The 12633-nt window shown below is 33.4% G+C and overlaps 1 protein-coding gene across 1 annotated transcript; it reads left to right on the top strand.

The window, feature by feature from the left end:
* Positions 1–678: 678 nt before the first annotated feature.
* LOC139526572 (perlucin-like) lies at positions 679–11431 on the top strand. Its single transcript, XM_071321730.1, has 4 exons — positions 679–757; positions 7092–7174; positions 9068–9158; positions 11205–11431. The coding sequence occupies exons 1-4, from the start codon at positions 679–681 to the stop codon at positions 11429–11431; spliced, it is 480 nt and encodes a 159-aa protein (XP_071177831.1).
* Positions 11432–12633: the final 1202 nt, after the last annotated feature.

The raw sequence follows: 12633 nt of genomic DNA, 5'->3' as shown, positions 1-12633 counted from the left end.
GTACCGATACTCTCCTTCTTAAGTAAGATAATAAAAAGTTATCGTCTATCTTATTATTCTATCAGTTAACTTTCTTTCTGTTCACATGTATCTGCTATCAATATGAATTGTTATGCAGTATGGGTTTTTGATCAATGTAACGACAATTAAGGCCTTACAGTGGCTTAGAGTTGCAACCTTCTACCTAAAAAAAATCCGTTTAAAGAGTTTTCTTATTGACAATCACACTACATCTGCATGTTTTAAGTGGTGCATGATAAACTACGTTTCAATAAAGCTTCAAAAATTTATCATCTGTTGTTTAAAATCAAACTTCCACAGTAAATGTACATTTCAAGGATACAAAACGTCCTTGACAAATCAAGCCTATAACACTGATGCCTCTTGACTTTTCTCTCGCCTTACCAACTTTTGCTTCTTTAATAACCTCCAATATTAATCACTATACATCTTTTATATATTGCTCTAATGAATAGATTTTAGTTATATTTGGAACAATTTCGAATATTTATTCTGTTTCTATGCGGCAGGCCATGGTAATTTTTGTATTACTTAATCACTAAATCAGTTGCTTCGGCATACAATCAAAAGAGATCTTGACTTTAATCTCTGAGTGACAGGATATATTAATTAATATCAAAATTGGTATCCTTGATAATTCAGAGTCACTGATCGAAGATGCGTGAAGTCAATAACACTTACATTGTGTTCATCATCAATGATACAAGCAGACTGCAATATTTCCTCAAATACAGGGGTGAATCTTAGGTTAATAGTTATATTAATTTTCATAAGGACAGGTACCAGTCTAATTTTAGACGCAGGGCACATCATTTGTGATTGATTGCACATTTTGATAAATTGACAACTGATTTTTCAGGTTTGAGTTGATAAACTATGATTGCCATTGAGAATTCAAACTAATAAGGTGATGTGGTATGATTGTCAATGAGAATTTCCGTATGAAAATAAGGTGATGTGGTAGGATTGGCATTGAATATCTAAACAAAAATGACAGACCCCTACAAGCAATAAATACATTTGTGTATATCATTTTGCTTTCAATTTCAGTTTATGATCGTTATTCTAGTTACTTTCAAATTAATTAACTAAACATGTTTAACCCCGTCGTATTTTTACGCCTCTCGAAAGACAGAAGCCTCCGTTCTTTGTTAGTTATGTATGTTTTTTTTTAATTTTAGTTCATTTATATGTTTTGGAGTTTATAGTGACTTTCATTTTCACTGAGCTATAGTACACATTTTGTTAAGGGGGACAGCTGAAGCCCTCTTCCGGGTGCCGGATTTCCCGTTATGTTGATGACCCATTGGTGGCCTTCTAATGAGTTCTGTCTATTGGTCGGGTTGCTGATTCTTTGACATATTCCCAATTTCCAATATCAATTCTATGAAATATTTTTTACGGAGCAGATATTGCTGATATTGTTTTGAATGATACACATTTTTTCTATAGAACAGTTAATATATAAATATGCCAATAAAAAACAAAAATCCTTGATGTCTTATGTCTTTGTAATGTCCTTTACATTTTTTATTCGGTTTGAAATGTCCTAAAAAAAAATTCGATCGTCACTGAGTCGCTGAGTCGTTTGTAGGCAAAACGCGCGTCTTGTGCAAATACAAAATTCCATTTCTAGTATCTATGATGAGTTCGATTACTGTTATAATTTATATATACCACCAAAAATGCAAGAGAGAAATACGACATTTGCTTTTCATTAGTTCCATTGGTTGATAAAGTCGCACGTTTCGGTTTTGTTAGTTTTTATTGGTGCCCCTTTTTAATATAACCTTGAGTTCGGTATTTTGTTATACTTTTTACCTTTTGTTAAGTGATGTATTAGCAAACTTATATATGAAGATATCCCACTTGTAGTGATATCTTATTATACATCGTAATCGTAACAAAAAGTTTCGAACAAGATGCATTTTCTTCATACGAAATTTATATGAATTGTTGATTGAATTTTTTTTTTTTATTTTTTATTTTTTAAATTTGTATGAAGTTTGTTAGTCTATTGCAAATGTGCAGTACAAAATGTATATATATGTAAATCTTTACAACATTTTATGGTTTTTCAATTACAATAGGCAACAGTGCAATGTAATAGTACGTTCTTTATTCTTTTCCTTGTTTTATTTTTGCCTTGCAGGCAAATTTTAATCAGCGAGTCGATAACTACCGAAATTTCTTGAAATTTAGTTAACAGTTCACGTTCAGAGTCCTTGGTTATCTATCTTTAGTCTATGTTAAATTGGGTATAAAAAATTTACTGATATACGTAAGAAAAGGAATAACAAAGCAGTAAATGAAGAGTTGACAACAACATAAAATCTCCAAAATAATACTGTTAATCCTTAATATAGATATTTGAAATAATTCTGATTGAAAAGAGGGACGAAAGATACCAAAGGGACAGTCAAACTCATAAATCTAAAACAAACTGACAACGCCATGGCTAAAAATGAAAAAGACAAACAAACAACAGCACACACGACACAACATAGAAAACTAAAGAATAAACAACACGAACCCCACCAAAAAACTAGGGGTGATCTCAGGTGCTCCGGAAGGGTAAGCAGATCCTGCTCCACATGCGGCACCCGTCGTGTTGCTTATGTGATAACAAATCCGGTAAATGGTCTAATTCGGTAGGTCACATTCATGAAAGGGAAGGGGATTGTAGTTACGATGTAAGAAACATATCCGATATCATTTGTGAAACGGTTATTCCATAACGGTCAACCAACTCGTGATAGCGTCCGTAAAATTTACGAAGGGATGATTTCAACTTCACCATTTGGAACTCTTGGTTTAATAGCTTCCTTGTGAGCAGCAACCCTCTATCAAGAAAATCATGATAGGAAATGCAAGCACGGGAATATCGTATCAACTGGGAGATATATACCCCGTATGCAGGTGCTGCTGGAATGTTGCTACTTAGAAATGGAAAGTTCACAATTGGAAAGCTGAAATCATCTCTTTTGTCGTAAAGTTTTGTTTTCAACCGACCCTCATTGTCAATTTCTAGATGTAAGTCAAGATATGAGGCCGACGTAACTGTATCTGTAGTATCCTTTATCGCTAGCTCGATTGGATAGATGCGTTCCACATAGTCACCAAATTTTGAATTATTTAGTGAAAGAACATCATCTATATAGCGAAAAGTAGAGTTAAAGGATATTGCTAACTTCTTATCTTTCTTCCTAAGAAGTTCCTGCATGAAGTCAGCCTCATAATAATAAAGAAACAAGTCGGCAAGTAGAGGGGCACAGTTTGTTCCCATTGGAATGCCGACAGTCTGTTGAAAAACACGTCCCCCGAACGTTACAAATATGTTGTCAATCAAGAAATCAAGCATGTGAAATTATAATATAAAACTCTATTCCGTGTCTTGTTTTACTTGTTAACAGTTTACTTCCATAAGAAATTTTAATATCATACGAAACTGTGGAATAGTTTTGTAAGGCAAGACAAGACTGGAAATGCAAGTGTGTATGAAACGAATTGTCAATATCAATTACGATGAAAGAATCTAATGAATTCAGATTATTAATTAACGTTGAAATATCAGATTTTAATACGAGGGAGCCCATGTCTAACTGGGAGACAATTTTGTGAATGTCACTTTTCCAATGTGGTTAGAGAAAAGTAAATTTCAATTATAGTGTGAAAAAACATAAATATAAATTCACGGACAAAACATAAATATAGGGAATAAAATAACTGTCGGAGGAAAATCTTTTTATCCGTTCTTTGTTATATTTACCTTCTGTTCCTGGCATTTTTATGATAAAAGTGTAATGTCCTCAATTTAACCCCATACGTGAACGACGCTTCGTCCCCACAAAGAAGAAATGTAAATAATTACAAATGTTTTACATTGACAATAGATAAAAGAAAGAAAGCAGAAACGCATACAAGTCATATCAAGCCAGCTGTAAAAACATATTAATGTTATAAATCAAATAATTACTCTTTTCTTGCAGAATGATCTACAGATGAAATCTTAATCAAAGTTGAAGTGCCGGTTAATCAAATTCAATATATTCTATTACACTGATAATTATACTTACTAACATGAAGTTGAGATTCTTGTTTGTGTCTTTGATTGAATGCAATAATGTATTTTTATCAATAATTTTCCCCTTTGTTATATTATGATTTTTATACGATCACAAACATCTTGCGTTCACATAATTTTATGATGTTGTCAGTGTCCGAAAATCTGACAAAAATACCAAACATGACAAGCGAACTTCTTTAATTGACTGTTGGACTTCAACTGACATGCTAATGACCTATTAAACATGATTTTACTTCTTCACTTTTGGAAAGACATGGCATAAAAAAATCTTATCAAATATATTGAACTGAATTGTAGATAAGACATTAACAGACGTCTAGAGCATGCTGTCGTTCAGACAGTGCACACTTGCCGATATTTGAACAATACTAGAATTGTCACAAAGATGTGCAACATTCTTCTTGCTTTATCAATTCTGACACCTTTATTATTGCTTTAAACAAGGGACAGTCAAACTGATAGATTGAAAATAAACTGATTACGTCATGACTAAAAATAAAAAGACAAACAGACAAATAATAGTACAGAACACACAACATTGAAAACTAAAGACTTAGCAAACCGAACCACACCATAAACTGGGAGTGATCTCTTTAAGAGTTCATACATTAATTCTGATCCAGAAACGTGTTGTTCATTATATAAAAGAGGGACGAAAGATACCAAAGGGACAGTCAAACTCATAAATCTAAAACAAACTGACAACGCCATGGCTAAAAATGAAAAAGACAAACAGAAAAACAATAGTACACATAACACAACATAGAAAACTAAAGAATAAACAACACGAACCCCACCAAAAACTAGGGGTGATCTCAGGTGCTCCGGAAGGGTAAGCAGATCCTGCTCCACATGCGGCACCCGTCGTGTTGCTTATGTGATTACAAATCCGGTAAATAGTCTAATTCGGTAGGTCAAATTCATGAAAGGGAAGGGGATTGTAGTTACGACGTGAGGAACATATCCGATATCATTTGTGAAATGGTTATTCCATAACGGTCAACCAACTCGTGATGGCGTCCGTAAAATTTACGAAGGGATGATTTCAACTTCACCATTTGGAACTCTTGATTTAATAGCTTCCTTGTGAGCAGTAACCCTCTATCAAGAAAATCATGATAGGAAATGCAAGCACGGGAATATCGTATCATTTGAGAGATATATACCCCGTATGCAGGTGCTGCTGGAATGTTGCTACTTAGAAATGGAAAGTTCACAATTGGAAAGCTGAAATCATCTCTTTTGTCGTAAAGTTTTGTCTTCAACCGACCCTCATTGTCAATTTCTAGATGTAAGTCAAGATATGAAGCTGACTTAACTGTATCTGTAGTATCCTTTATCTCCAATTCGATGGGATAGATGCGTTCCACATAGTCACCAAATTTTGAATTGTTTAGTGAAAGAACGTCATCTATATAGCGGAAAGTAGAGTTAAAGGATATTGCTAACTTCTTATCTTTCTTCCTAAGAAGTTCCTGCATGAAGTCAGCCTCATAATAATAAAGAAACAAGTCAGCAAGTAGAGGGGCACAGTTTGTTCCCATTGGTATGCCGACAGTCTGTTGAAAAACACGTCCTCCGAACGTAACAAATATGTTGTCAATCAAGAAATCAAGCATCTTGATAATATCGGTTTCAGAGAATTTTTTGTTTGAATCAGAGTGATTCTTTACAAAGTAGGATTTATCCCTCCCTAAGACAAGATACTTGTATCTACGTTGGCCATTCTTTTTTATGAAGCAAAGTAATACCAGCTCTTTTAATTTGTCTTTAAGTTTGGAATGTGGAATACTTGTGTAAAGAGTAGAGAAGTCAAATGTTTTAATACTGTTACAAGATGAAAGAGAGTTAGATTGTATGTACTCTAAAAGATCTTTGGAATTTTTAAGTATCCACATCTGATTCACGCCACCTCTAGAATAGGCAGTTTCACAATAACTTTGAAGCCCGTCTTTGATTGCTGATAAAATGGATGTTAATAATTTAGAAAGAGGTTTTGTGGAGCACTTGGAAGACCCAGCAATATACCGCTGTTTGTAAGGACACTTATGTAGTTTAGGTATCCAATACAGTGATGGAAGATCCAGTTCTTCATCTTTGGTTGAAATACCAAAGGAACAAAGAACAGACCTATGATTATCCAGGATTTCCTCTTTGGCAAGTGTCGTGAGGGTATATGTTGAGTTTCCAAGTGAATTGTCTATACCTAATTCGTTTATCAAGCAATTAATGTAATGACTTTTACAGACAAAAACGATGTTATTTGGGGCTTTGTCTGCGGGGACAACAACATATTTATCATGGAGGTCGGATAGGTGTTTAGCAACATTTGGGTCTTTAAAAATTGACGTAGCATGGGCATTGATGGACCCATTCAGTTTCTTAATTCTGATTTGTATTAAGGACCTCACTGCCTTTATCCATTCGGATAGAGTGTCTACGTCTTCCTTCTCGCGCTTAGCCCATTGCCTGGCATAATCCTCGACTGAATCCATCAAAATTTTAAAGTTGTATTTCCAATTGATGGATTTAGGCTCACGATATTTCGGACCTTTCGATAACACGTTTCGTAGAGAAGTGTTATTAACAATGTTAAGGTCACCGGTAATAACGTGGCCAGCGGGATTATATGTGAATTGGGAACTAGCACAAGTGCAATCAGGAGGTTTAGACTTGAAGTCGTCAATATCGAGATCCTGCAAAACGCGTTTGTAATTGAAAATTTTAGTTGCAATAGGTTTGGTATAGGTATAAGAAATTATTGGTACAGACTGGTCTTTAAAATAAGGAGGTATTTTCGATTGAACTAATTTATGATGAAGGATATTGCCAAGGTTGACGCCATCGAGACCTTTGTTGGCAAAGGAAAGATTTAGAAAATATCTTTTCTCTTTTTCATCTTTTCCAATGCGAACTGCGAATATAAATCATACAATCATAGATCAAACGTAGATATAATTTCGTGTTTTTTTTTTACTTTCAGCTAGATGTCACACTGACTGGGTTGTGTGGAAAAACACCTGCTTCTTATTTTCGACCATACAGGAAACGTGGATAAATGCAGAGGTTATTTTTTTCATTTAATTATTCATTTTTAGCTCACCTGGCCCAAAGGGCCAAGTGAGCTTTTCTAATCACTTGGCGTCCGTCGTCATTAACTTTTACAAAAATCTTTTCCTCTGAAACTACTGGGCTAAATGAAATCAAACTTGGCCACAACCATTATTGGGGTATCTAGTTTGAAAAATGTGTCCTGTGACCTGGCCAACCAACCAAGATGGCCGCCATGGCTTAAAAAAGAACATAGGGGTAAAATTGCAGTTTTTGGCTTATAACTCAGAAACCATTTAGAGCAAATCTGACGAGGTAAAATTGTTTATCAGGTCAAGATCTATCTGACCTGAAATTTTCAGATGAATCGGACAACCCGTTGTTAGGTTGCTCCACCTGAATTGGTAATTCAAATGAAATTTTGCTGTTTTTGGTTATTATCTTGAATTTTATCATAGATAGAGATAAACTGTAAACAGCAATAATGTTCAGCATGGTAAGATTTAGAAATCAGTCAACTTGACCTTTAGGCGGTATTGTCCTTTATAGTCAATTTTTAACCATTTTTTCGTAAAACGTAGTAATCTTTTACAAAAAAATTGTCTCCTCTGAAACTACTGGGCCAAATTAAACCAAACTTGGCCACAATCATCATTTGGGTATCTTGTTTAAAAAATGTGTCCGATGACCTGTCCAACCAACCAAGATGGCCGCCATGGCAAAAAATAGAACATAGGGTTAAAATGAAGTTTTTGGCTTATAACTCTGAAACCAAAGCATTTAGAGCAAATCTGACTTGGGTGAAATTGTTAATCAGGTCAAGATCTATTTATCTGCCCTGAAATTTTCAGATGAATCGGACAACCGGTTGTTATGTTGCTGCCCCTGAATTGGTAATTTTAAGGAAATTTTACTGTTTTTTGTTATTATCTTGAATATTATTAAAGATAGAGATAAACTGTAAACAGCAATAATGTACAGCAAAGTAAGACCTTAAAATAAGTCAACAAGACCAAAATAATCAATTGATCCCCTAAGGAGTTATTGCCCGTTACAGTCAATTTTTAACAATTTTCATAAAATATGTAAATTCTTACTAACATTTTCCCCTGAAACTACTGGGCCAAGTTCATTATAGATAAAGATAATTGTAATCAGCAAGAATGTTCAGTAAAGTAAGATCTACAAACACATCACCATCACCAAAACACAATTTTGTCATGAATCCATCTGTGTCCTTTGTTTAATATTCACATAGACCAAGGTAAGCGACACAGGCTCTTTAGAGCCTCTAGTTTTTTATTATTTTTTTTTTTTTTTAAATTGATGAATTTATTCATACACAAGAGAAAAATCGATAAGTATCCATTCATGACACAAAATTAGTAAATGCATAGCACAACAACAAACACATTCATCCATTCTTCGTTCATTCATTCATTCAGTCAGTCAGTCAGTCAGTCAGTCAGTCAGTCAGTCAGTCAGTCAGTCAGTCAGTCAGTCAGTCAATCATTCATTCATTCATTGACTCATTCATTCATTCATTCATTCATTTATTTATTCATTCATCTATTTATTCCTTCATTCATTTATTCATTCAATCATTCATTCATTCATTCATTCATTTATTTATTCGTCCATTCATACATTCATTGACTCATTCATTCATTAATTCATTGACTAATTCATTCATTAATTCATTGACTAATTCATTCATTAATTCATTCTTTCATTTTTTCATTCATTCATCCATTCATTCATTCAATGACTCATTCATTCATTCATTCATTCATTCTTTCATTAAATGTTCGTGCGTTTGTTCGTTCTTTCGTTCAAAGTTTGGAGTTTCTTGACGAGCTATGCTTGCATTAAATGATTTTAGATTTATTTTTGATTATATTCTTTCAGCTCCATTGTAGAGTCTTACATGCTGCACTTCTCGAGATACCAGATGCTGAAACTAACGAATTCGTTAAAGGTCATCTAAAGTCTAGAGATGGTAAATACATCAGCAGAGTTAGATTATAATTTGTGTTGGTGACGACCTTCAACGTGTGTCATTCTTACAGTGCTCTGTACTTTTTGTTAAGCGTGAATTGCAGCACACCTTATCATATTTTACTCTTCCCGCTCAAATAATTGGTACTATCTACCTAATAATTATTACCATTAATTGCTTATTGAATCTTGTATTTACTGTTGAATCGTTGGAACTTTTGTTACAACATCTTTTTAAATCCTCTAAAGTTCAACAGAATAGTTTGCCACATGTGCAACAGGGTTAACGTACCTTTCCAGAGCACTTGAGATCACCCATTTTTTGGGGAGTCGTGTTGCTTAGTCTTCAGTTTTCTATAATGTGTTTTGTGTACTATTGTTTGTCTGTTTTTCTGTTGGTCTTTTTCCTTTTTAGCCATGGCCTTGACAGTTTGTTTTCGACTTATGAGTTTGAATGTCCTTCTGGTATCTTTCGACTCTCTTTTGGAATTACCAGCTTTTCTGTATATTACACTATAGAATGATTTATGATATGAGTTGTAATTAACAAATGTCTTCTGTAATGATTGATTTTTGTTAGGTGTGTAGCTTATATCAGGCCGTTAGTTTTTACTTTTGTATAATTTCATTTTTTATCCGAGGCTTTTTATTTAAATGTAAGACAATGATAATCCCTTTTTTCGTGATTAAGTTCGACCGTTAGCACAATGTTTTTGAGTGATGCATAACTTCCTTTCTATGCATTTCATTTATGGGATAGTCCTAATGGTGAAAGGACTTACTTGTAATTTTGGAATTTTGTATGAATTGTGTTTTAGATATTAGATGCCATATCTACAATGATATTGTAGAAATTGTAGAAGTTTCTTTATTGTGAATATGAATGTAAGTTATAGAATATTTCATTGAGAAATGATCTTTTTGGTTGTTTACAGCACAAATAATAAATTCAAAAATCCAAAGTAATTTAATTTCCTATTTTAATGTATCGGTATGTTGAAAACGACTATTCTTACTATTAATAGCTGCGAATACAGTAATCTGAGTTTTGCTTTTTATTAGGTTACGACATATGTTAGATTTTATTTTAAACTTTTATATTTTTGGCATTGCTTTGATATTGCTTTTATTTGTAATCATGGAGTTCTTAATATTCACATAATAACATTAACAGTACCAATTGTACTGCACAAGTAAACTTTAAACTTTGGTTTTATTTTCTGTTTGCTTAAAAATTTAACTTTCATTCAATAATCCACTGTAGCTGACAAATGGGCTTCAGATCAATTGTAACTCATTTATGGAAAAAAATATGTTTAACTGTAAACATTTATAAATAGGATAATACTTTACTAAAAACATGATTTACATTCAATCTTCCCAATTTGGGAACATAAAATCCTATTAGTTCATTGGTTAGAGCACTTTGCTACATTCTTGAGTTAATTATCGGTTTTACTCATTGTTGCAGATTGATGTCTAGTTGTTTATGTCTTTGGTACTACAGCTTCTCCACCGAGAAACTCACAATTTATAAAAGATTATACATAAAGTATATAGTCAATATGGCTATCCTTGACGTTAAACACCAATAATAATCAACCAATCAACCAATCAATTAATCAATCTGCAAATTTACACCTTTTTTATATCATCCGTTGACAAATAAATGAATCATTACGTAACTAATGGCCCAACTCTTTCAGACAATTTGGTTATTAATATAAGGTCATCTAGCTCCTCACATTGCACCGTTACTTATATATTCTGGCTATCAAACATACGACTTTGAGCGTTCCTGATGAAAGCAGATCCAAAACCTTCTTACACGTAAAATATACAAAGTGTTATTCATGGTATAACGTCACAATTCACTCAAAGTTCACGTTAGACTGTTTTGCATTCTGTTTATGTCCATACTTCAAAATGTTAAAATCATTCGCCCTCTTGAATTTTGGTCCCAAGTCAATTCGAAATACACGAAATGAAAACATTAAAACCGAAAACATACATTTCAAATGACAAGTGTCAATGTATCTTATTGCAGATGTAACAGATACGATTTATTTTATTGGTGCCACTGATATAACCAAAGAAGGGAACTGGGAATGGAATGGAAGTAAGACTCCCCTTGTTTTTACAGACTGGGGACATGGACAACCAGACCATCTGAATCACACGGAGAATTGTTTGGCTTTACGACATGCAAGCTTCCAATGGCACGATTATCCATGTCACGATCATCATAGATTCATATGCGCTGCGGAAAGATAAAAAAAAAAAATTTTAAATATTAAGTTCTTATTTTTGAATGATGATGAAAATGTTCTTTATTGGGGAAAATTTAAGCAGTGGCAGATCCAGGGATAGGAGGTAATGTAGTTGGAACCCACCTTTTTTACGACTAATGCTTTCGAATGGGTACATATGGTAAACCCTCCCTTTATTTCTGGTTGAAACCCCCTTTTAAAAATGGCTGGATCCGCCCCTGTTGAGACATCAAAGGGTTGCCATAATATTTACACGACAACAACAAAACACAGTTCCATCTAATCGTTATAAATATTTGTTATATATCAACGGATAAATTGGAATTATTGAGTAACATGGCTTTCTTGGTTTTGACAAGTAAAGATATAACAAAAGTTAAAATCGCAAAAATATTTTTCTTCAATTTTTAGCCTTTACCTCTCGCAATGATGAAGTAAATAAATCAATCGAGACATATTTCAATTATTTTACGACGTGAGTTATTCCATAAGAAGACAATTATTAATGATTCGGTAGGGTCCTGGACTAAATTACTGAAGACATATTTGAGCTCGTCACAGACGCAATATTAACTATTTGTTCAAAGATTAAAGATTTGAATGTGAAACGCCAAAGGAGAAGTCGAACAAAACTATATGGATGCTCAGACCACAAATATCAACTGTGTGGTAAAGTTTGAGGTATTTGTTAAAAACATACATGCATTTTATTTTCTTTGGTCATATTTAGGATGAAGGTCGTTGATAGACTTATAAACATAATAAAATGACAAACGAATGCTTTTAAAAATACGAGAGAAAATCAAAGACTGAACATTCATAGCTCTATCAACACCAAAGACTGAACTACATTGTTGATTTACCTGTCATGAATATAAACGGATGTTTCGTAGTATATTTTAAATACTAATTTCAAAAGTATTAGTTCTTATTTTTGAATGATGATGGAAATGTTCTTTATTGAGGAAAGTTTAAGATATCAAAGGCTTATCAGAAACAAACTTTGATTTTTTTGAAAAACTAAGGATTTTCTTATCCAAAGACATATATAACCATAGGCGTATTTGGCACAACCTTTTGGAATTTTGGATCCTCAATGCTTTTCAACTTTGTACTTGGTTGATTTTATAACTATTTTGATTTGAGCGTCACTGATGAGTCTTGTGTAGACGAAACGCGCGTCTGGCGTATTAAATTATAATCCTG

The sequence above is a fragment of the Mytilus edulis genome, chromosome 6, assembly GCF_963676685.1.
Source record: "Mytilus edulis chromosome 6, xbMytEdul2.2, whole genome shotgun sequence".
NCBI lineage: Eukaryota > Metazoa > Mollusca > Bivalvia > Mytilida > Mytilidae > Mytilus > Mytilus edulis.
Note: the sequence above shows the minus strand (reverse complement) of the source record. Positions and strands in the feature narration are given on the sequence as shown.

What these genes read in the sequence shown, in the direction of transcription:
- LOC139526572 (XM_071321730.1), top strand. Translation starts at nt 679, where the DNA reads ATGCGTGAAGTCAATAACACTTACATTGTGTTCATCATCAATGATACA. An exon ending in AAACGTGGATAAATGCAGAG is followed by an intron (nt 7,175 to 9,067) that starts GTTATTTTTTTC and finishes ATATTCTTTCAG; the next exon opens with CTCCATTGTAGAGTCTTACA. An exon ending in TCATCTAAAGTCTAGAGATG is followed by an intron (nt 9,159 to 11,204) that starts GTAAATACATCA and finishes ATCTTATTGCAG; the next exon opens with ATGTAACAGATACGATTTAT.